This window comes from Pteropus alecto, unplaced genomic scaffold, assembly GCF_000325575.1.
Source record: "Pteropus alecto unplaced genomic scaffold, ASM32557v1 scaffold68, whole genome shotgun sequence".
Taxonomy (NCBI): Eukaryota; Metazoa; Chordata; class Mammalia; order Chiroptera; family Pteropodidae; genus Pteropus; species Pteropus alecto.
This window is the reverse complement of record NW_006441386.1, coordinates 8,619,359-8,644,574: the sequence shown is the minus strand read 5'-3', so window position 1 is coordinate 8,644,574 and position 25,216 is coordinate 8,619,359. Positions and strand designations below refer to the sequence as shown.

At 50.2% G+C, this 25,216-nt stretch overlaps 1 protein-coding gene across 4 annotated transcripts; it reads left to right on the top strand.

Annotated features, from left to right (window-relative positions):
- The first annotated feature begins 205 nt into the window (after nt 1–205).
- Nucleotides 206–8,735, top strand: TRIM56 (tripartite motif containing 56). 4 transcript variants are annotated; one of them, XM_006918594.3, is made up of 3 exons: nt 217–348; nt 1,179–1,289; nt 1,400–8,735. In XM_006918594.3, exon 3 carries the CDS (start codon nt 1,401–1,403, stop codon nt 3,690–3,692), a length of 2,292 nt encoding a protein of 763 aa, XP_006918656.1. In that variant the 5' UTR covers nt 217–348; nt 1,179–1,289; nt 1,400; the 3' UTR covers nt 3,693–8,735. The 4 variants fall into 4 exon arrangements, with proteins under 4 accessions (XP_024907287.1, XP_006918656.1, XP_024907288.1 ...); XM_025051520.1 differs by having other exon boundaries at nt 228–348; nt 1,176–1,289; XM_025051519.1 differs by lacking the exon at nt 1,179–1,289 and having other exon boundaries at nt 206–348.
- Nucleotides 8,736–25,216: the final 16,481 nt, after the last annotated feature.

Here is a 25,216-nt window from a genome sequence, read left to right as displayed (position 1 = left end):
ATCACAGATGATCTCAGAACTGCATCCTCAGGCAGTTCCCTGCATTGGCGACAAACACACTTAGCTGGCTGAACAAGTCCTGAGGCCAGAACTGACAGGCGACCCTGGAGTCTGCTGGAGGAAGCCATTCCCTGCTGGGATGGGGGCCCCCCCAGGAAGAGGTCCAGGCTGGGGTGGGGAAGAAGGCGGGGCCTGAGGCTGTGCAAGTCGTTGTCCCGGAGCTGAGACGGAAGTTGCACAAGTATAATTAGTTTCAGTTTTGTTTCTCTTTCACGCACTGGGCAACAGCGGCTTCCAGGCCTTGGCCCCCCACTCCCGGTCCTGGAGCCCAAGGTCAGCTCAGGCCAGGTAAGGAGGGGGACAGGGAGGGCAACTAAAGGAAGAGCTGGAAGGAGTGGGGGAAGGGAGACAGAGCGCGGGAGGAAGAGGAAGGGAGGGGGGAGGTGGAGAGAGAGACCCGGAAGGCAGGAGGAGAGGGGAGGCTGTGCAGGAGCAACCCCCACCTCACCCCATGGGGAAGTCTGAGGCTTCGCTGGGAAAGACTCCCTCCCACTCTGAGCTCTCCTCCTAGCCCCCACTTTCCGGAAGTTTGAGGAAAATTCCCCAAATCCCTTCATCAAGTGTTTCATAGCCACTGTGTTGGGAGCTGGGGGGATTTACAGACGAACCTCACACGACGCAGACCCTTAAAGGTTTCTAGGAGAGCAAGGGGCCTCTTGCAACAGGAAAGGCTGCAAGAAAAAGGCTCTAGAAGTTGAAGCAAAGGCTATAGTGACCCCAAGTTCAAGCAGCTGGAAGGACAGGGCAGGGCAGTCCCTTCCCTTTAGCCTTTCTGCTGCCTGCTCCAGAACCCATTTCAAGAAAGTCAGGGCAGCTCTCAGATGCTGCTCTCGGGGTCTAGAAGAAGACAGGTGTACGGGCCGGGGAAATTGGGGCCCCTATACTGCCCCAACTGCCAGGAGTTAAGACGACTCTGCCCACCTGGATCCTTTGTTGTATCCCCATCACAACACACCCCTGCCCCAGCAGGACCCCCAGGACCTATTCACACAGGGGCTTGGACCACATTTGCCACAAGGCCTGTCGCATGAGGGCACTAATCATTACACTATTAGCTCTCTGAGGCCAGGGGCTTCTTGGTCTTGTCATTTCTTGCATCTCTTGACACACTCAAGCAGCACCGACTTTTCACATTTGCTGAATGTATGCAAGGAGGAGGGCAGCTCCCTAGCTCAAAAGCAAGTGGCCAGAGGCCCCAGAAGACCAGAAGAAAATTCCTGGCCCTTCAGGTGAGACTCTGGATCAAATGGGGCTTGAGGAGAATGGGAGAGGCAGGAGGGCAGGCTGGAGGGACTGTGGAAGTGCCCTCTGCTCTCTGACCTTCACCCCTCATTTGCAGCATGGTGTCCCAGGGATCCTCACCCTCCCTGCTGGAGGCCCTGAGCAGCGACTTCCTGGCCTGCAAAATCTGCCTAGAGCAGCTGCGGGTGCCCAAAACCTTGCCCTGCCTGCACACCTACTGCCAGGACTGCCTGGCCCAGCTGGCTGAGGGCGGCCACCTCCGATGCCCTGAGTGCCGAGAGAATGTGCCCGTGCCACCAGCAGGTGTGGCTGCCTTCAAGACCAACTTCTTTGTCAACGGGCTCCTGGATTTGGTGAGGGCCCGGGCAGGTGGAGACCTGCGTGCGGGGAAGCCTGCCTGTGCACTGTGCCCTCTGATGGGGGGTGCGAGTGCCGGGGGGCCAGCCACAGCCCGGTGCCTGGACTGTGCTGATGACTTGTGCCAGGCCTGTGCCGACGGACACCGCTGCACCCGGCAGACTCACACCCATCGAGTGGTGGACCTGGTGGGCTACAGGGCAGGGTGGTATGACGAGGAGGCCCGGGAGCGCCAGGCGGCCCAGTGTCCCCAGCACCCGGGGGAGGCCCTGCGCTTCCTGTGCCAGCCCTGCTCCCAGCTGCTGTGCCGTGAGTGCCGCCTGGACCCCCACCTGGACCACCCCTGCTTGCCTCTGGCTGAAGCTGTACGTGCCCGGAGGCCAGGCCTTGAAGAGCTACTAGCAGGCGTAGATAAGAACCTGGCTGAGCTAGAGGCTGCCCGAATGGTGGAAAAGGAAGCCTTGGCCCGGCTGCGGGAGCATGCAGCCAAGGTAGGGACGCAGGTGGAGGAGGCCGCTGAGGGAGTCCTCCGGGCCCTCCTGGCCCAGAAGAAGGAAGTGCTGGGGCAGCTCCGGGCTCACGTGGAGGCTGCCGAGGAGGCTGCTCGGGATAGGCTGGGGGAGCTAGAGGGCCGGGAGCAAGTGGCCAGGGCAGCGGCTGCCTTTGCTCGTAGGGTGCTCAGCCTGGGTCGTGAGGCCGAGATACTCTCGCTGGAGGGGGCGATTGCCCAGAGACTCCGGCAGCTGCAGGGTTGTCCTTGGATGCCTGGACTACCCCCCTGTCTGCTGCCCCAGCTGGAGCTCCATCCTGGGCTCCTGGACAAGAACTGTCACCTGCTATGGCTCTCCTTTGAGAAGCAGCAGCCCCAGAAGGACAGTGAGAAAGATGGAGCTGGAAACCAGGGAGGTGAAGAAAACCTGGGCCAGAGGGAGGATGGAGCCAAGACAGAGAGACAAGGTGGAGTCCAGCCCCAGAGTAGGGATGGAGCCCAGACCCCAAAGGAGGACAGAGCCCAGCTACCCCAGGAAGATGGAGCCCAGACTCCAAAGGTGGAGAGAGCCCAAACCCCAAAAGAAGACAGATCCCAGACTCCCCAAGAAGATGGAGGAGTCCAGACCCCAAGGGGTGGCAGATCCAACAAGAAGAGGAAGTTCAAAGGCAGGCTCAAGTCAATTTCCCGGGAGCCCAGCCCAGCACCTGGGCCAAACCTGGAGGGCTCTGGCCTCCTCCCCAGGCCCATATTTTCCTGCAGTTTCCCCACGCGGATGCCTGGAGACAAGCGGTCTCCCCGGATCACTGGGCTCTGTCCCTTTGGCCCCCGGGAAATCCTGGTAGCAGACGAGCAGAACAGGGCTCTGAAACGTTTCTCTCTCAATGGTGACTACAAGGGAGCCGTGCCTGTCCCCGAGGGCTGCTCCCCATGTAGCGTGGCCGCCCTGCAGGGTGCAGTGGCCTTCTCAGCTGGCGCTCGGCTCTATCTCATCAGCCCTGATGGTGAGGTGCAGTGGCGCCGGGCTCTGAGCCTCTCCCAAGCCAGCCACGCTGTGGCTGCAATGCCAAGTGGTGACCGGGTGGCTGTCAGCGTGTCAGGCCACGTAGAGGTGTACAATATGGAAGGCAGCCTGGCTACCCGGTTTATCCCTGGGGGCAAGGCCAGCCGGGGCCTGCGAGCACTGGTGTTTCTGACCACTAGCCCCCAGGGCAATTTTGTGGGGTCAGATTGGCAACAGAATAGTGTGGTGGTCTGTGATGGGCTGGGTCAAGTGATTGGAGAGTATGGGGGACCAGGCCTGCATGGCTGCCAGCCAGGCTCTGTATCTGTGGATAAGAAGGGCTACATCTTTCTGACCCTTCGAGAGGTCAACAAGGTGGTGATCCTAGACCCAAAGGGGTCACTGCTTGGAGACTTCCTGACAGCCTATCATGGCCTGGAAAAGCCCCGGGTGACCACCATGGTAGACGGCAGGTACCTGGTTGTGTCACTCAGTAACGGGACCATCCACATCTTTCGGGTTCGCTCTCCCGACAGTTAAAGGGCTGGGACTGGGATGGAACTAGGTGGGACTAGGGAGGGAGTGGGAGGGAGGAGGGAGGCAGGGCTGCCATGGGTTATAATGGCTGAGAGCATTTTCCCAGAGGACAGATATTAGCAACCTTCCAATGCGAAGTGCCACACTGCCAACCCCTCTTTGGATGTGCAGGGATAGGGACCAAGCGTGGTAGCATGACCATAGCTCTCAGAAACAGAGGAGGAGGGTTGACAGGGTGATGGGAGTCAAATGTGCCTCTTGCTTTTTGTGGGTGACTGCCCTACCCCATCACCACCACCCCCTCTGCCACTGTTGTTATAGTTTAAGTTTCTAAGATTTGTAAGCTTGTCTTGATTTGTATTCTTCAAAACCATTCCTGGTGGAGGAGCCCAGCGAGAGTCTTAGGGAGGTGGGCAGAAGAGTTTGTCAGGCGCATGCCTTCCGGAAGAGCTGAGAACTGGCTCCCCTCAGACTGGAACAGAAACAAGACAGGTCAAAAGAGGCCTGGGATTTCGAATGGCAGGTAATGGCATCTGCCACCATCTATAGCCAGTAAGTAGAGGCTTCTCCTATAATGGCGTCCCTCAGTGCAGAAAGGGGTGGGCTTCATGGGGGACCAAGTATACTGATGCCAGTTGAGGCAAAGCGGTGATTACCTCAAAGTCTGTAAAGAAAATGTGCTGCTAGGACATTGAATCTGATAGGGTTGCAATCTAATACACAGGGTTCTGAGTATGAGAAGGGGGACCCTCAGGTCCCCCTGCTACCACCAAGCCAAGAACTATAAAGGATGTAAAATTTCTTCTGTGTTGATATCGTTACATTTTCTGGAGACTATTTTTAGTTTCCCCTTAGTTTTCCAGCAAAATTCCTTTTGAGAAATTTTGGCCTTCATTTGGCGGAACTAAGGGGTGAAGGAATTTGTCCTTCAGTAGGCCACTACTGCTAGGAAAAACCCAACCCTGGAGGTCAGGTGTGGGATTGGGGAGACAAACCAGCCAGAAAGACTGAGAAGTTGTCAGTGGGGCTGGGACGGTGGAGGAGTGAAAACCTGAGGGAAGGGTCTAGTCGGAGGTGAGCCACAACCACTGGTCCTTTGCACAGGCCATGGCAGGGGTGGAGCTGAAGTAGACATATTTAGCCAGGGGCTGTCGGGAAATGACCTAAGAGAATCTTAATGTAGGAATCATGGACAATGGAATGTTCATGGGAACCAGAAGGATTTTGGACAAGTCCAGACGGAAAGCACAGGGTGGGAAAAAAGAAAATCTTTTTCTGGGGAGGTTACTGCTTGATAATTGAAGTGATAGAGGAAATTATCAATGTCAAGTAGTCCAATTCAATCATATAAAAATTTGAAATGTATATGCAGCAAAGAATAATGAAGATTAAAAGAAAACCAATCAGATGAGAAAAATACATACGTAGAATTGATCTGAGTAAGAGCTGAGCCAAGAGATCTTACTTGGTTAAAGGACCAAATAGGCTGTATACTCAGGAGGAAATGCACACAGGCCAGGACTAGTAAACAAAAAGATTAAACAAAAAGTCAACCACTTGCATGCAGCAAAAATACATTTAAAAAATGTCATGGTTGAAATAGACTCCTGGTACTATAAAATGATGCTTCCTGGAAGGCAATTTGGCAATACTTGTCAAGGGTTTAAAAAAAAAAAAAAAGACTATGATACTCAGTTATCTCACTTTGGGGAATACATTCTGAGAAAATAACTCAAAAGAAAAACAGTATTTGCACAGAGATATCTGTGGCCACCCTATAAATTATAGTCATTGACTGTAAACTGCTCAGCTGTGGGGACAGCTAAGCAGATTGTGGTCTATTAGGACAATGAGCTACTGCCTTCACGTATGGCAACTATGAAAACTATTTTTAAAAATATGATGTTATATGATGCAATCATAAGCAAAAAAAAAAAAAAGAGAGAGAGAGAATTTGGAATTATGATCACATAATGATAGCAACAAGTGAAAGTATGTCCGAATCATTACTGAGTAGAAACAGGTTTCAAAATATGTAAGTAATTAGTGATTTGGGAGATTGGATTCTTTTTGAGTTATTTTGTGCTGTTATTCATATATGCACATTTCTACTTCAGTTATTATTATCCATTAAGTAACATTTATGCGTGAATACTTACTTTTAAGAAACACAGTTCTATAAACGATATTCGAGAATAGCTACTGGATTTGCAAGTGAATGTGTCACTCAGCACAAATGAGACTGTCCTGTTATAGGAGGGGCAGGAGTCCGGGGGAGAGTACCAGTTAGCTGGGGCATGACAGGGAGGAAGGGCTGGCTGTCAGAGCAGGGGCCTGTCTAGTGACTGATGAAGGAACTCACCCTGGGAAGGTCTGCAGAGGAGGTCAGGTAGTCTCCTTGGGTGATGGGATCACAGTGGAGGGGAAGGTCTTGTTGAGTTCACCAACTAACTCAGACCAACTGGAAACCAAGTGGTGGTTCTAAGGAACCAACTAGTATAGGATGAGTTGCATTGGTGAGGTCTGTCTTCTTTGCAGTTCTATCTACAGAGTTAACACAGTGATGGCTCATAGTTGGTGCTCAGTAAACGTGTGTGAAATGAATTAATGCCTAGAAAAGGAATGGGATGGTGCTAATCCTCCAGAAATTTGCCACCTTAAATGCCAACCAAGTTGTCCAAAACCTTGGCTTATGGAAAAATCTCCAGTAGGGGGCACTGTGGACACAGTCCACCATATGCTTCTCAGGGGGTGGTGCAGCATCCAGTCACAAAAGAGATGAGATTGAGGTGTCCTGCTTATGTGTGCGGAGGAGGATCTTGGGGATCATATACCTTTGGCTTGGAACAATAGCCCTGTAAAGCTGCACAGAAACCATATGCTGCGGTCCCGACTGGTGATATGGCTCCAGCCATGTGGCTCACCCCGGAGGGAAAGCAGGAAAATAGACCTTCAGAAAGGAAATGTTGCCTGGATGCAAGGAGAGAATCCCACAGACCTTCCAGACATACAGGAGCCATGTGGCTTCCTAGGAAGCTGTGAGCATCCTGGGAAGCCAGGCATTGGAAGACTGACAGAAATACAAAATTTTCCTCATTAAGGGGTAGGGATGGAAAGGCACAGAACACTGGCAACATATGAAACAAATGGGAAGTATAGTCTTGAGCTAATTTAGAGGTAAAATCCCCAGCACTGTAACTGTGACCCGAGAAGCCTAATGAATCCCGCAGAAAGCGCCACTCAGCACTGAGAGAAAGGGTTCTTGATTAACTACAGATCTTAAGAAATCAGGAACACTGTGAAAGATACAACTACCATCCCCCACCTCCCACTGGACTATGACAATTCACTTGATTAATCGTTCTTTTTCCTGTTTGGAACTTTCTAGGTTGTGCACGTTGAACTTTTTCTCAGGTTGTTCATGGGTGTGGGGGACTGTCAACACCCAGGCCCAGAGGGAACAAGATATTATGCTCACCCCTGCTGTACGGGTGGAAGGAGAGTGCTGTTCATCTGGGTAGGGAAAAAGGGAGTAGAAAACCTCTTTCATATTCTTAGCACCTAAAAAGTGATTGAGGAAGAAGAGACCTGGGTCGAGTGCTGGCTCTTCCATTAAATAGCTGTGTGATCTTGGTCTAGCTCTCTAATCTCTTTGAACTTCAGTTTCTACATCAGTAAAATGGGGATAACGATATCCGCCATGCCCACTTCACAGGGTTGCTGTGAGGACTGGGTGAGAAGCATAGAGAAGTATTTTGTATTCTGTATATCATAAGCTCAAATCTGAGGTATTGGTTGGGGGAAAAGTTCAACTGACTCATACTAACCTAATATTCTTCCATCAGTGTAAGCTTGAATGGGATGTTATATGCACGTATTGTGAGGTAAAAGCTCAAGAATGTCTGGGTAGAGCTGTTACCGTCTTCTCCTTTGGAGAAGGCTGTTTTATTTTGCATTCCAGAAGTTATCTGAAGAAGCCATATGCTAAGACACAACTGAGACTGTAGGAACTGAAGGGACCAATGGCCAGATCGCTAAGACTCAGCGCTATTCTTAAAAGCCAGCTGAGAATCAGAAGGTACTAATGAAGAATTGATAACCATAGACTTTTAGAAGAAGTTCAAAATGGTGAGAGTGATCAAATCTCTTGATAATTTAGGGAAAATATAATTTGGGAGTGAATAGCTCTCCTTTTACTAGTCTTATTATTACTGTGTCTATAAAGCCATGTCATATAACAAATCTACAGAGGTAAAATTCCACAGGGGCAAGAAGCCCAAGGGAGAAGTTGGAAATCTTCCAAGAAAACTGGTGAGGTTGGTGACCTGAGCTGGGTAGGGTTCAGAGGTGAGTGACCATCAAGGTGTTCGACCATCTCTCTTTGGCAGGTCGTCTGGAAACTAGAGCTATCCCATAAGGTAAGCAGGAGTTTGGACAGGGGCACAGAGTTCTGTTTTGGGGAGAATGTGGTCTTGGCCTAGCTGGGGCAGAAAGCTGCCAGAGAGAGCACTCAGAAAGATGTTCCTAGCAAGAGAGTGACCAAGTTCCGATGCAGGCTTAGGAGGATTGGTAACTTGACCAGAGGAAACAGAACCAGCCTACCCAGCTAGTTCATGAATCTAGTGTAATTAAATGGATCAGGATAAAAGCAAAAATAGATCTTCAAGGGACCACAGATGCCTTTGGTTGGAGAAGTAGTGAAGGTGCATCAGGGTAAGGCTGGACCTCACCTGAAGCCCCAGGTGAGGAATCTTTGGAACCAAATAGAGAAGGGCCTGTATACAAGAGGCAATCAGGAAGTAGGTTTTGAGAAGTTTTAGAAGGTGGCCTGATTTATCTCCAGAGAAAGTTTGAACTGGCTGGCTTAGCAGCCAAGAGAGACAGGGTTGAAACAGAATTGGGGCCTCGGTCCCATGGTGTCAGCCCAGCAGATTTCTCTTCGTTGCAATGGGCTGAAAAATCTGTGCTGTAAACGCTTTCATTTCTTTGATTGTGTACTTTATATCTTTCTTCTGTTTCTTAATAAATTCCTTTTAAAAATTTGAACTTTTTCTCAGGTTATTCATGGGTGTGGGGGACTGTCAACACCCAGGCCCAGAGGGAACAAGATATTATGCTCACCCCTGCTGTAGCTCCAAAGATGCCCACATGGAGGCCTTGGGGACCCTGCAGGAGCAGAGTGACTAGTATAGTCACCATCTGTGGTCCCATCTTTGTCCTGGGCCACTCCTGCTTATAAGACAGAGGGGTCCTCTGGGCAGTGATGCATACCTTCCAGGCTAACCCTTGGTAGGAGCCAGCAGGTGATCTGGCATGGCAGGACTGCACGCATGCACACTCAGGTGGGCTATGACTGTGTGGATGAGGAGCCCAGGTCACGGTGCTGTGCCTACCACTGGTCTTTGTTTGTTTTCTGGTTTGGGGGAACCAAGTGAACATCTATGGACACCTTCTAGCATGCTGCATCTGTGAGCTCACAGTAGTCCCTGCAAGACTGGAAGATATCTGCGCTATAGGAATTTCTGCCTATTGGCCCAGCCTAGCCCCTCTGATCTATCTCCAAAGCACCTCCAGGACCTCCTGCCCCTCCTGAGTGTCTTGAGCAGGAAGAGGAAAGATCTCAGGTCCTTATTTCTAATTTGCACAGCCTCTGGCTCTCCATCAAATACAGATCAGATAGCAGCTATTGAGTCCCCACCTCCCTGTGCTTCTCACCCCTGACTTCCAGCAGCCTTAACCCCTACAAAGTAGAAACATTAACATTATTTGACAGAGAAGAACACCATGGCCTGATGAAGCTTGAGCATGGTAAGTAGATTTAGATTCTGACTCCAAAGCTGCCCTTCCAGTCAGCTCTAAGTCCTCAGCCTGTGTCTCTGTTTCCTCATTTGTGGATGAGAGATTTAAACAAAATGAGATCTGAAATTCTTTCCTGAGCTAACAGACCAGGCTCCGATCCCTATAATAGGCCCAGAATCCAGACACAGGAAGGGAAGCTCAGAGATAGCCTCATGCATGCCACTGCTGTCTCGTGCTTACCGTCAGGGCTCCCCCACCCCAAGATGAAAAATAAATGACAAGCGAGGAGAGAATATTTTGAGAGGCTTGGTGGGGGAACAGGGGGTGGGGGATCAGAGCCCACTGCTGCTGTGGTGACAGCCTGAATAAGAATTCCACAATTCATCATCTAATGACTCAGCCTGGCTTTGGAGCGGCGCCTTTGCGAACCCCAGGGAGCATGACTCAGCAGCTGAGGGGGCCGAGCACAGGAGGGATCGCCTTGGTCCATGTGAGTGGTGACTGTGGGGAGAACGGCCTGTTCCCAGCTCCAAACCCCAAGGCGAAACGTCTGCTTCTGTGGTCAGAAACACACACGGCCTTGGTTTCCTAGCCATATGGCCAAGTCTCCTCCCTCAGACCTGGGTCTCTCCTCCTTCGCATTCAAGAAATCGCAGCCCCAAAGAGCTGTCAGGGCCATCTTCTTTTCCCACAGCCCTGGAGTCTGCAGCAAGATGCCATATCTGTAGACAATATGGGCCTCTCTCCCCCTCACTGCTCTGCCAGGGTCAGATTGGCCTTTAAATAAGGGCAGCAGAGGCCATGCTGTAGGGGTGGACATGTCATAGGCTGGGCACACGACTGGACAGATGGTCACAGCATTTGTCTCCGTTGCTGGATGGGTAGGGTGGGATGGGAATCTCAGGTCTTGATTTTGCTCAAAGGCCAACCCAGAAAATATCTCTGTCCCCTAGGAAATAACAATGCATATTTTCCTTCCCTGTGACACTAAGTTAGGGACAGTCTACTAACTTACCAGAAGAAAATAGCCAGAGCAAGCTGTGGTGGAATAGCCCCGAGTCCAGGGCGGGGCCGGCCCTGTGGGTCAACATGCAGGGCACACACTGCCTGCTTCTCTGTACCAGCACCTGCCTGGCCTTCTCGGAGGCCTGATCACTTTCTCACTTAGATCATTCACACGCAGCTCTTTCCTCACCTCCAAAACCCTTCAGGACAAGAACTTCTGATTCACGTTGAGCGTTCCATAATCAGGTGTTCCATAAATATCTGTTGGTTGAAGGAACAAATGAGTGAATCTGTGCTAAAACCTAGTCACCGTTGTTCCTGTCGGACACAGCTTTGGGAGGAGTTGGCAGCTCTGTCACCAGTGCGGCCTGAGGCAAAGAGGTTAATCCTTTTCCTTAGAAGGGAGACATGAATAAGAGTGAAGTTACCCAAATTCTGGAAAAAAAAGGTAATAATCTCACTCTGCTGTACTTTTTCTCTTTTCCATAACACTTTAAGCTTCTAACATACTATTTCATTTAATTATTTACGCTGTTTGTTACTTGCTCCCTCCCTTATTATCAGCCCTAGGTAGAATGCAAGCCCCAGAAGGACAGAATACTTGGCCTGTTTTCATACACCCTTAGAATAGTGCTTAGGAAAAAGTACACATTAAATGAAGGAGTGAATAAATGAATGAGTGAGTAAGTGGTATCTGTTGAGCATTTAGTCTGAGCCAGGCCCCTTTCTACCTGCTATGTACTTTCCATGTATCATGTCAATCAGTGCACTCAACAGTTCTAAGAGGCAGATACTACTATTATCCCTGGTTTAAAGGTGAGGAAGGTGAGGTTAGAGAGATTATGTAACATGAACAAGATTGCCAGGAGCTGGGCAAGTGGCTGGACAGAGGTCAGCACCAGTTGTCAATGCCTGGGGCCAGCTCTTCATAACTCCCTGCCTAGGCACTGCCCATGAGGCCTTCTGAGGAAGCCACACCCCACGTCATCTTTGTTGGTTGATGTTTTTCTTTATCTTCCTCCCCACCAACTTTCCACATGACCCATTAAACTCCCAAAAGGTACCTCTGCCCCCAAGTGCAGCTTCTCCTCATCTGGAAAGATGTTTCCTGGTGAGAGAATTTTGGAGGCCTGGGGGCAGAGAAGATCCGGGAGCCAGGGCCTGGTTCTCCTTGCCTGGGCCTTGCAGAGCCAGGCAGAAGCCATGCCATTCTCTCCTTGCCACCCTATAGACTGCGTGGGGGGCTGCCAGGCCCAAACCGGGGGAAGGCTGAACTCCCCAGATCACTTTTATGTGGGTTTCTTGCTGCCTGGAGCTGAGCTAGAACATAGGAAGGGCCCTGCCCACAGCAAAGCACGAGAGCTTCAAGACACTGTCTCCTTGCCAGGCTGGCTCAGTAGGACCAGGGAAGGAGGGCCAGGCCCAGGCTACCCAATCCCCTTCTCGGCCCCCAGGCTTCCAAAGTCTTCCTGCCAGGAAAAGTCTTTCCAGCTGAAGAGCTGCTGTGTTTCAGGGCAGAGATATTTTTTGGAGGGTAGAATAGGGTTATGCGGGAAGTTGGTAGGAAGGGAGATAAAAAAAAAAAAAAAAGTATTATCACAAAGATGACGTGGGTATGTCTTCCCCATAAGGCCTCATGTGCAGCGCCTGGCCAGGGAGTGGTGAAGAGGTGGTCTCAGGCTGGCAATAGCTGGTGCTGACATCTCTCCAGGCATTTGCTCCTACACGATCCCTGGAGAAAAGAATGGAGACCCAAGAACATCAGGAGCACAGGGAGGGCTGCAGAGACTCAAGGCACACATGTCCATGCTCAGGACACACAGTGCCACATGTCTCCATCCAAGAGCTTGGGGAGGCAGTGAGAGAGGCAGACAAGGAAACTAGGATGTTTGAGCAACAGCTGTAAGTGTGTCGTCAGGAGAGGCGGAAGCTGGATTGGGGTTTGTCAGGGAGAATCTGTGCCCAGATGTCGGAGAAGCAGTGCCACACCTCACTCACAGGGTTTCTGCCCGTGGCTAGGGCTGGGCATCTGTCCTGCTGTTTAGATGAGGGGAGTATCTCTGTGATCTGTAAGCACATGGGGGTGGGAGACATGCTATAAGGGTGCTCTTAGGCAGGGCATCATGCCAGCCTTCACCTCATTGAAGAATAAAGACTGGAATTTCCCTAAAGCTCATTTCCTACCATTTAATCCTAAGCCAAGGACCCCAGCTGACAAGTCTGTCCCCGAAGGGCAAATGCTGGGCATGGGCTAGGAGCAGAGCACTCTCCAGGAGGGCCTCCATGCCCTATCCATCTCTCCACTCAGAAGCCCCTTTTCTAACACAGAAGGCATATGTGACCAGAAGGGAAGGGGGAGGGGGAAATATATACCAGCTGAAACATTAGTTAATACTTGAAGGGTCACAGCAGCCAGACATATGCGAATTCCAACTTTCCTCTTTTTCCTTAAGGCAGATTTATTGGGAAATTCCAATGGTCAAAAGAAATCTAGATTATAGGATACTACTTTCAGGAATATTACTAGGAAGAACCTCTCTGGAATTCTCTTTTATTGGAAATATATATATATTTATTTATATATTTATTTATATATTATTATATATATATTTCCCCCTCCCCCTTCCCTTCTGGTCACATATATATAATGTTAAAAATAAAATAAATCAAAATTCTTGGTGACAAATGCAAAAAAAAGAAAAGAAAAAGAAAAAGAAAAAGAAGGTATATGTGCCTTCCCTCTTGGGTCCTTCCTCCTCCCAACTCAACATCCCTAAGAAAGGGATTCAGGGTGAGGAGAGCTGCATTTAATATCAGCTCCACCACTCACTCACCAGGTGACTTCTGCATATGTTACTTAACCTCTCTGAACCTCTGTTCCTCATCTGTAAAATGGATACAGTAAGATACACCACAGGCTTCTGTGATGAATAAATGAGATAAAGAATGTATATGTACTCAGTTAGTGCTTGGAGAGTTCATTCAACATTGGAGAGTTCAGTCAACATCTACTCTTTCATTCCTCCCCTTGCCCCTAAGACCATGAGCCTTCTCCCCATGCCTTCTGGAGACTAGACACCTGGGTTGGGCTGTTTCCCTCTGCCCTGTGTACCAATCAATCAGTCCACCATGCAGAAAGTATTTATTAGACCCTGCCTTTAAGTAACCAATGCAAACAGCAAGTATGAAAGTGTGAGGGGATGACTTGGCCAGCTGGGGAAGGTGGCTGGTCACTCAGATGAGGTGGCTTTTTTGTGGTGCTTCATCACAGCCCGGCATCTGGTTCTTGACTACATGTGCATGCCATGGACAAATCAATCTCAGGATGGCCTAACATGAACTGGACACACAAACAATAGTGTACTAAACCAAAATGCCAGCTTAGTAATTTACAGAGCCACAGTCCCCAGGCACAAGGACACAACTCTCCTGGGGACCTCAGAATGTAATTATCAAGTGTGGAATCAGAACAAGGCCAGGGCCTTGGATGATCTCATGGCTGGATGACAGCCTGAGGCATCCATGCCACCTCATGACACACCTGTTGCGTAGCCCAGCCCCTGATGTTTCCAGGATAGGGCACCAACTCTCCGGCACAGCACCAAGTTGGGTCTTCCAGGATGCCCCCTTTATAAAGAGAAAGAGATTTCCCTTGTGTTAGCATTTCCCCTATGTTTTCCCTCAGGCAGAAGACGATGCAGTCGCTTCGATAAAATGCAATCACAAACTTAACTTTCCCTCTGAAGTTTCACCCAGGTCTCCTTAATTGGATTTGAGATAGTCACAATCTCCTAGGTAATTTCTGCAGAAGGCTGATATCCTCTCCTAAACTGAGTTTCTTCTTAATTGAATTCTCAGAAGGTGATGTTAACTTCAAGGCACATAGCTATCAGGCCTGAGTCCCACCCATGTGGGGCAGTATTAGAGGACACAGGAGGAAAATGTAGACCCAAACAGCTCCCACTCCTAAATGGCATACAACCCACAGGGAAAACAAAATGAACAGTCAAAAGACAATCCAGGATTAAACGGTGTGTCTGACTGTGTGGGTCTGATTGTGAGAGTGTTCAAATTCAGAGAAGAGACAGCTTAGGGGGCCCTAAAGGAGTCTGGGAAGGCTTTGGCGGAAAGGTAGAATCTAAGCCACCCTGTGAAGCTCTGCGAACAGCTGATTGACATAAGAAAAGCAGGGGAGGTGGCATATTCCAAGGGCAAGAGATGGGCTGGAAAACCAAAAATCAAATTAGTGTAGCTGGAGGAAGGACAGATATGCCAGATCAAGACCCCAGTCCCATATGAACGCCTTCCCAGTTCATATGGGAAGTTCACTCTTTCACTCACACTGCTTCTGCTGATCTTCTCACACATAAACTGGGTTTGTCGAGAAACCAGTGGCATCTTGATCCACTCCCCTCAAACACATACACAAACACACACTTTTGTCCCACGGACAGTCAGCCAGACAGGAAAGCCCTGTCAGAGAGGGAGGGCAGGAAGACTCCCGCCCAGACCAGGAGGGGCAGGTCTAGGCCTTCCACCTGCTGTGCTGATCACATGCCTGATTCAGCTTGGAAACCAGTCTGGAGTGCTAGACACAACGACCTCTTCTCCTCACCTCCAAGCCCCTTGAGATTTTTCAGAAGTAATAACAGGGAGTTCCCGAGTCAGGGGCTTTCCATCTTGGCTCAGCTGCTGCCTCCCACCTCCACCCCCATTTCCCTAAGTAAGCTACCACCACCAGCAAACAAGAACCAAATGGAATTTGGCATGCCAGTTTCCAAAAGAATGAGGACTTGAAGACAAATGTCCCCTGAGCCCATTCTGGGAGTTTAGTTAAGGGACCAAACACTAGACGCTGCCAAAACAGAATGGTCTCCATTAGTACTAGTCTAAAGTAGAAGCTCAGAATGAGAAGGGGGCTCCCAAATTTCCAAGACTCCAAAGCCACTGGTGTCCCTTCCGCAGGAACTACACCTTGGAAATAAGACAACTGCCCTTCTGCTTTCTGAAACTGCCTGATCCTTTGACAGGGCTGAGGACTCAGCGGGAGGGAGCTCCTGCTGACCCTGGCACCACCAAGGCTGTCTGGATCTGAGGCTAGCCCTATAGGGTGGTGAGCTGGCAGGCCAGGCTGCACCCTAGGAAAGAGGGAGTGGGCCCGAGGGAGCCAGCTGTCGGTTCAGGCTGTGAATAACGGGGATCTCATCACCGCCCCCGAACTGCAAGGGCAGGAGCACCCGGCACAGGGACTGACTAAGAGAGCAGGTCCAGGCAAATGCGTGATGAGCTAGGAAGCTCCTCCAGGCTCCCACACACAGAGTAAATCCCTGGGCCTGCCTTTCAGTGTTCTGAATTTCCAGGCCTTTCTCCCCACATGACTTCTCCCTACACCACTCTGCTTCTCCAGGCTGACACGTCCTCCCCCTCTGTCACCCCCACACCCCTCTGCCCCATCCCAAAAGCCAGGTCTCTAGACTTTTCTCCACCTGACTCATGCCTCAGACATTCCTTGGCTGGATGCCTGATCTCATGTGTCACTCAAGAGGCATTTGGCACAACCTTCTTTGGAACTTCTTATCCTTATAAACCTCTGTCTTTTTTCTGGAACAGGGCCCGAAGTCCCTCCAGGGCCAAAGCCATTATCTCTAGCCCAGCATCTCTACATGCCCCACTGGCAAAAAACACAATGAAAGCAGCTCTCCAGGAATGTTTGCAGATGATAATTTTGGTAAGACCATCATTCTTCCAGGTCTCTCTCAAGGGCCAGCTCCCACAGGGAGCCTTCCTGAGCATTTCGCCAGTAGCTCTTTCGAGGCATTCAAGGCATGTTCTGGCTCCTCCCACCCTGAAGGTGAAAACAGTTCCTCTATACCTTTTCTAACCAACTCAGAGCCCTGCCTGAAGTCCAAGGTCAGCAGAAAACCAGCCCACAGACATGAACTGTGCACAAAAACTGTTCATTGAGCAAATGGGTCAAAAGGCAGCTGGGCATGTCCTCCTCCTCCACCCACCTTCAGAGACTGTAGCTCCTTGTCAGCAGGTGACCCAAGCTCAAGGCCTCAGGGAACCACTGGCCAGTCTCAGCCAGTCAGGTAGACTCCTAGTGTGATAAGAGAATCCCTGACTCCAATAGCAGCCCCATGACAGGCAGGTGCTTGAAAGTCCACAACGCTTGCTCAACTGGTCTAAGGACCTACCTAATCTCAGAAGAGCTAGTTAAAACAAAATCAAACCAGTATCCCAGAATTCCAATTCAAGATTCAAGTCATTAGAGGCGGGCCCGAGTTTCAGGATTTTTCAAAAGCTTTTGCGTGAGTCTAGTGTGCACTTGGGCTGAAAACCACGGGAGCAAGGCACAGAATGTCACAATTCTAAAGTGAGCATGACTTGAGAGGGTTTAAAACAGTAAATCGTTAAGGCCTGAGTTGGAATTCATTCCTTGTCTGGCAGCGGATTTGGAGATCAAAAATTGCCTAAATAAGTTATATTAACAGGGGCAGCACAGATCCAGACTGCCCAGCACGGGTTTTCAGATGCTCGGCATCCATCCTTCCTCCAGTATTACCAGCATGGGAGGCTGGAAGGGATCCTAGGGGCACTGCAGCCCTGTCAGGGTGTTTCTTTCTATCCCTTCCAGATGGAGACTTCTTCTGGACACTGAAAGGGAAAAGAACTTTCCCTCTGGCACCAGGCATAGTGGGGGACCCTGGGCAGGCCTCTACTCTGACCTGGCTCCCACAGGCTACAGCTTCTGAAAATCTTGTCCTAGAACCTAGAGTTGTCTTACTTGTTTTTTGGCAGCCAACTGGCCATCTGGGGGCTGTGGCTGTACCAGCCTCAGCATAGCTAGACTTCTTTGCCAGATGTTCCTTTCGTTCTGCCCTTAGCCTCCCTATGATCCTCCTGAACTTGGCAGAAGAAGACCCTGTTTTTCCCTCCTACAAGCTCATCTGCCTAAGGAGGCCAGAAAGGGTGCATGGGACCATTTCTCCCAGTTGTTCCCAAGTGGTGCCTAGACCCCCACCTTGCCACTGGCTCCTCCCACCCTGAAGTGTTCATATCTGGAAGATAGTTCACGATGGAGTTTCCCCAAGCTAGGGTTGTTTATCTGCTTGAGGCAGGAAGGCCCTGTCCTTCTCCTTGCCCGCTTACTCCCTGGACGGTGACCTCTCCCCGAGCATTGTTTTCTTTCCGGTGGAATTTCTGCTCTTGAGGACTCAGTGTTCTGTGTAACTCCTACCATTGCCACCACTGCCATTCCTCACATCCCGGTTTCCTCCTGTCCAGACAGTGCTGGCCACCAGCCAGGACCTTGACTATTCATGGAGAGACAGGGGCTGAGGACAGCAAAGGGTAGAAGCAGGAAGTGGGAAGCTAATGTTCCTCTTTGGTCAGAGCCTTGGGGCCTTCTCTGTGGGGCCTGCAGTATGCGCAGTGGGGCAGTGTGAGCTCAGAGAGCCAGCCCAGGGTGGACAATGAGGAAGTTCCACTCGAATGGGGACACACCCCACAACTTTGGACTTCACACCCCTCAATCAATTTCTTCCTAGATTTGTACAAGACCAACTTGGTGCTAAGGAAAGCAAGGAGCCCAGACAGAGAAGCCAAGATTGAGGCCATTCTCTAATGTGGTCATAGGGCAAGGGATGGTGGGCAGGACTGCTCACCCTGTGCCAACTCCCCTGCCCATGGCGCTTTCTGTGGGTTTGAGCAAGGTGGGGAAAGGGGCAAGTATGAAGGGGGTTGGCTCCCCTCTCTTGTATGAGGCCCTAGCCCACATGCCAGCTCCAGGAGAGAGTCCAAGTCTCATTTCTGGATTATTAAATGCACCCCAGGTCAGCCTGCCCTTCCAGCCCCAGAGCCCTTTGTCAGGTGTGAACTGTCTCATATCTGCCACCTCAGCTTCCTTCACCCCAAAAGCCCCGGCCCCCTCTCCCAGTAGCCCCCCAAGGCAGAACTGCGATGTGATTAACAGTTACTCCTTCTGCCTGCATCAGCCTTTACTCATACATCCTTATTAGCTCCTGACACAGATTGAGGGGGGAGGGGGGCACAGCAAGCCCCCCTCTCAAGCAAAGGACTCAGGAGGAGGACATGCTATAATTCTGGGTCCTGGGAACAGGAGAGGCAGCAGGCATTGCTAGACTTGAGCATCTGCTTTAGTTCAAAGTTTTAACACGGTGATAAAGCTTTTGCCAGGCATCCACAGTACCACATGAGCCAAAGCCCATGATGGCCTTTCTTGCCCCCGTGCGGACCCTACCCAGCCCCATCTGATGAGTGCCTGGGGTTCTTTACCTGATGACCTGATTAGCTAACCCTTCTCTAGGACAGGAGTCCCTATCTCTACCCTCAGGAAACCAAGGGGCTCAAGAGAAAACACATAAGGAAAAAAAAATTTTTTTAAGTCAGCTGAAATTTCTGATCACTCTCTTTCTATAGATACATACAGTTGTTCATGTCATTCATGCTATCCTTTGAAATCCTAACATTGCTATGGACATAGCATCATTTTCCTCATTTTGCAGAAGAGAGAAAGCTGAGGCTCAGGGTTATAAAGGAAGTCGCCCAGAGTTTCCTGCTAGTCTTCAGGCTACGTCTGCCTCTTTCTACAGTAAACCTCTTAATCAGACCCATGGCATCTGTCTGAGGAGACTGAGGCTCTAGGAAGGTAAAGTGATTTGCTCACTGTTACCAGCCACCCTGATAACTGGAGCCAGGACTGTCTGGTCACAGGGATGACCATCAGAGGATCCTGTGTTGAGAGCAAACCCATCCAGCTCAGCAAGCAGGTATGATTGAATATTTGGCAGGAAGGGAAAGGCAATCTTCCGCGGAGGTGGGTCTCCTTGGGCTGCCTTTCCTAATCAGAGTGGGCTCTCTGAGGTCAGGAGAAGGAGGCAGTAGTGGGGATCCAAGGGGCCGAAGGCAGCGACAAGGAGGATCTGGGTCCTCTGGAGGAAGGAGTAGACACAGGAAACAGGAGATGAGGAAGTGGGAGTGGGCAGAGTTGGGAAAGTCCTTACATGTGGCCTCTGGGGGTAGAGGGTCTGCTTAGGACAGTGACTACAGTGTAAGTTCCTTGAAGACGAGACAGTGCCCACCCTCTACATCTCTGAATGTCACATCAAACCCAGCCCAGAAGAATCCCCAAAGAAGCTGCTCCAGGAACAGCTATGTTGGAGGATGAGGGAAGACAGCTGTCCCCATGACCTCCCTTACCAGGCTAAGGTCCTCCTGTTCCCTTTCTCTCACACCTTATACCCAATCTCCCCAGCCCTTACAGCCTAAAACTACATGAGGGGTACAGTAGATCACAGCAAGCCAGCAGCCCAACTGTGTTACCGCCAGCCAAGCCAGCTGAGGTAGGTCAGGGTGATTCAGATGAAGAGACATGCAGAGAGGGCCTGCTTCCTTATGGTGAGGAAGTAAGGAAGAAGAAACAGTCCCTGGCTCTCCAGTGACAAATTCCATCTGAGCTGCATCACCAGGCTGCTTCATCCCTGGGACCTCCACCACTCACAGTCCTCCCACAGGTCTTCCACTGACTCAGGGTCATTGTCTTTCTGGGCATCTGCCCAGTCCAGTACACTGGTTGTGTCCAGAGTCAGGATCCAGACGAGAACGAGAATACGCATTTCAAGGAGACGAGAAGAGAATAGAGAAAGCACAGAGACCCGTAACATGAAAACCCATGAAGAGAGCAAGATGGAAATGGGATGCTTCAGGCAAAAGGGGAGAGATTTCTCCCTAGAGATGAAGACAGGTGGAGAGAGGATAGGAGTGCCTTTTTTAATCCCTTCCCCTCCTGGGCTCTGTGCCTCCCCCACCAACCTCCTCCATATTGCCCTATGCTTCTCTGCTGAGACCACCCTGACTCTTCCTCCTAACTCAGCATTAGTCCCTCTTCCTCCGGGAAGACTTCCCTCTGCCTACACCCTGATAACCTAAGTCTTACAATGTAGCATACAGTTTTACGTTTTTATCTAATTATTGCATGGACATACTCTTCTGTCTCAGTAAGTGTGTCTATGTTCAGGGCAGAAAGAAGTTTATATTTCTCTGAATCACACCACTGAGTGTTAATTATCAATAAATATTTTGCCATTTCAGGGAAACCAAGATTCACATAACAGCCAGGGTAAAATAAAACGAAGTTATAAAAGGAGATTCAGGAATGTAGAGAATGAGGAACAAGTTCTGATAAACACGAGAGAAGTGAAACAGAGTTGGAATCAGAGACATAGGTGAAGAGAAGTGAAATAAAAGACAGAATCCGAGCAGGGTGGCCTCCGGGTGCCCTGAGGCCTGCATTGCCACATTCTGACTGACACCATCAGGCTCTGTGGTCTTACTGACCCCAGAAACCATACACTCCACCCTTCCCCACCCCAAACTTCCCCTTGTGGCTATACTGGGCCCCATTCACTCCCTCTGTCTCTTTACCCCAAGAGAGGAGGCTCATTCTTGCCTGGGGTTGGGGAGGAGGTCTGTAAGTCTCTGGTGCTTACTGAACGCTGACATTATGAGAGCCTCCCCCCCACCCCCAACCCCCACCAAAGGATATTGCCCTCTTACCTCTCTCTTGGAAATAAGGATAACTAAGACATGGCAATGGCCACAGTAAGTTTAAGGATGAGTACAGAAATGACTGTAAGACAAGGAGATGTACATAAAAGTGGTTAAAGTGTTACAGGGTGTTATAGGGGAATCGACAAGAGATAGAAGACAGGGTGGCAGAGAACAGGTCAAGAGAACTAACACTCGAAGAGCAGGCCAAGCTCAGCTCTATTTCTACTTGTTGGTAAAACAAGCCCACCGCCAACTTTCTGGTATGCTGAAGGAGTCAGGACATGTGTCAAATGTCAGTGGGGGTTCCCCTGTGACCCTTCCACCAGAAAGGAAAATCTTCTTGTGATCTAAAACCTGCAAAGTTGGCCAGTGGGAGCATGTCAGGACTGGGGTTGAAGCAGAAAGTTCTGGCCTGAAATGGACAAGAGAGGCTGGCAGCCATTCTCTCAAATAACCAGCTAATCCACTTCTCAGGCATTTAATCCACTCCACTAATTGCTGAAGGAAGTAAAAGAGAATGCCTAAAACAAGGAGCTTGTGTTGTACCAAATTAACAGCTCAAGCTGTCCAGGTTCCTATCCTGGCTCTGCCCCGACCAAGAGTGGCTGCCGCTTAGTGAGAGCCCAGAATATGTTAGACATTGACAGGCAATACTTTGTTTACTCCTCACAACAACCTTGAAGGATGGAAGTCATTATCTACCTATCTATAAATCCCTATTTACATACTCATCTACAAATAAGAAAACTGAGGGTCATGGAAGTTTTGCCTAAAGACACACAACCAGCTAAGTGCCAGACCTGTGACTAGGCTGGGTCTGTCTGCACCAGTGAGCACTGTTCCCCCACTATGTGGCCTCAAATCCAGCCTCTCGGGACCTCAGGGCCCACAGCTGCAGATTCAGAGGACCTGATTAAGTAGTTCTTAGAGCCCTCCCTGCCCCTGAAACTAGATATAAATGGAGAAAAAAGCAACTGTGGAAAGCAGGGGCTACGTTGGAGGGAGGCAGGTTTTAGTGTTATGGGAGTTTAAAGAGAGATGGCTGATGGGGGTTGGAGAAGATGAAAAGGGGAGAGGTTATGGAGGCAGAAGAAAGGTAAGTAAGGCATGGCATCAGGGTGAGGAAGGACCTTGGATAGGCCAAGGCAGACCCATTTCTGTCAGGCTCTCCCATGGCCATGATCTTAAGAGGCTGAGACACACAGGCCTTACCCAAGCTCACTCCTATGAAAGGGGCAGAGTAAGCCCAGACCAAACACAGGCTATTTTTGGTGTTGTGTTGTTTGGAGAGCAACCAGGCCAGAAATAGTGCTGTGAGTTAGAAGGACCCTGTCCTTTTCTCACCCCCAGCTCTCCCAGTGAAATCACCAAGAATCAGGAGGCCGGCTCCAACATTCCAGGGAGCCTGTGTAACTGATAGCAGGCAGCACGCTCCTTCCCACAGGAAGGCTTGGAACAGAACATTTGACTGTAAAAGGGATTCTGGAAGAGGAGAGGAGAGGGAAAAAGAAATTGAGTCATAGAGAGCAGAAAAGAGAGAGTGGGAAAAGGGGAAGAGAGCTCATATGGCCAAGACTTGAGGAGGAAAGGATGGGAAATAACCTGGTAGATGGCGGGTTGAAGAGAAGAGATCAAGAAAGAGAAAGTGAAAAAGAGGAAGGGTGGCTGGTGTTGGGAGAGTGACAGAGGAGCAGAGGGGAAGAGCCAAGATCAAGCAAGAAGGCAGCTGGAGGGAAAAAGGTGAAGGGTTAGAGGTTGAGACCAGTGGCCCCCAACGCCCAAACTGAACCTGGGCTTGTGGGGTATGGGGGGTGGAGGAGGACAGTCATGGAAAATGTGAGTCTGGTCTAGTTACCTGATGAGGGGCAGATGAAAACATCTTTCTCAGTTGGCTGGAACTGGAACTTCCCCCAGAAATCCACAACCCTGTAACTCACTCTCTTATCTCTGACTCTCCGGGAATCAGAGATCCAGCTATTTCAACACCAGGGACTTTTCTCACTCTGTCCATTTGACCCCTTACAAAAGAGTCAAGGTTTGAAATTGGTAATTGGGTTGAGGCTGTTATTTTGGGGTTCAGGGAAAGGAGAGAAAGTGACAGCCACTTGAGTCAGGCTTGATTCTGAGAAAGGCATTGCAAGGAGGTCTCCTGAGGGGCAGTGGGTGGTCGGGTAGCACACTGATTTGTGGAAGGTCTCCAGAAGTCATTCAAGGTGGAGGCAAGGCCATTTTACAGAGACAACTGGCAGGGATCAAGGTCAAGTCTGGGTTTAGGTCCTCAGTTCATCAGAAACTCTTGCTTGATCATCTAGTGTCCTCAGTTCATCAGAAACTCTAGCATGGGATCCAGGCTTTGCCTCAGTTTCTAATATGCATCCACCAGATGCCTACAAGTCCCTTCAAGTTGGGGGAAAGACCCCTTAGTTAGTCTACCCTTTCTGTTTCCAAAGTATAGTGCCCGCTCCTTCCCCAATAGTACACAAAGCTGCCCTGCCTCTCCCCTCTCCCCAGGCTCCTGTGCCTGAGAACGAAATGTCTTTTCTAGAAGGGCATCAGGATTATCCATCAGGTCCAAGAGTGGGGACAGAGTTGGTCGCTGCCTTGGCAGGTCCCAGGCCATCCACAGAAAACAGCAGGGGCTTTTATGCCTGAGGCCTGGCAAGGCAAGGGACAAGGGCTCCTGGAATAACAGAGGGAGCAAGGTAAGGAGGCTTAACTGAAGTGACTGGAGAGACTGGGCAGTGAAGTGCCTCAAAGGAGCTGATTCAGGCAATGTCTCGATCCTCTGCTCTTCCAACTTGGGACTTGGGACTCCCAGTCCAGACTCCCAGGTCCCTGTCTCCCTTTTACCCCCAAGGGTGGAAGGCGAGGCACTAGGGGCATTTCTGGAGGTAGAAGATGAGTGGGGGGCTGGACTTCTGTCTTCTCCACCCAAGAGAGGTCAGGGATAACTGCTTCCACCTCATGGCTAATTACTCTTTCAGGGACTCCAAACCACAACTAAGAAAAAGAAAAGTTATCAACAAGAACCAGCTAAATGGGAACAGTCCTGTAACACTGGTCAGCAATCCTAACCTTCCAACCAAGGTTGCCCCTTTTTCCCTGCCACCCTACATCCCCACCTGACTCCCAGAGGCAACGGAGAAAACAAAGACAGAAGCAGAGTAAACTTGGAAAAGCCATCCAGCTGTGGTTGCCCTTGGTATCCGTTTACTGAAAAAATCCAAAACAAATATCCTGACGCTTACACCCACTTTAACTTCCTGTGAATCTGCTATCAGCTGTCTCCATGGATACTTCCCAGTTGAACACCACCACCTGCACAAATCATGACAGTGTGTGGACCCTCAGGTCAAGTGCAAGACCTCTTGGCACCCAGCCCCTGGATGTTGTCCACAACATCCAGGTCACACAGCCAAGGGTACCTGGCCCCACCAGGCCCCCAAATGTACTAGTCCAGTCCCTAGAGGCAATTTCTACCCTCTATAGAATTCTTGGGTCACTCTTCCATTTTTAACCAATGCCCTAAGAGCATACCCACAAACCCGCCAGGAATTGATGTCCTCACTTCTATCCCTACTCCCACTGCTCCAGTCCTCCATGTGTCTGCATCTGGAGGAAAAGGATAAGGTTTAATTCTCCCCAGTCACAGCTGGCAGCTCAGAGAAATGAAACTTACACATTGAGCTCTTAATTCCTTGGCAAGACTTTACCACAGTAACCTCTGGTCCCTTTCAGCCTCCACCACTCACCTAGCACACCTCAAACCCCTGCCAGACAGGGCTGTTGACACAAAAGAGAGCCCTCAGGGGCACCTAAATAGTCTGGACACACGGGGGAGTCAGCCATGCATCATCCAACACTCGGAAGGGAAGAAGGAAAGACAGGAGGGAGTCCTTTGCCAGGTTCATGTCCTAAACAGTCAAAACCCAGACAATCACATGGCACGCTCCGTGCCCTGTGGCTGCTGGGATGTGGCCAAGAGGAGGGAGGGGCATTCTTCTCAGGTTGCTCGGCACATGGGGTAGACAGTGCTGGCAGACAAAAGTCCACAGGATTGTTAGCTTCTTTTATTACTTGTGGTGAACCATTTCTCCAAAGGAAAAGGAGGAAATGTGAACTGTTCTTCCCCAAGCTGAGCACTAGGGAAG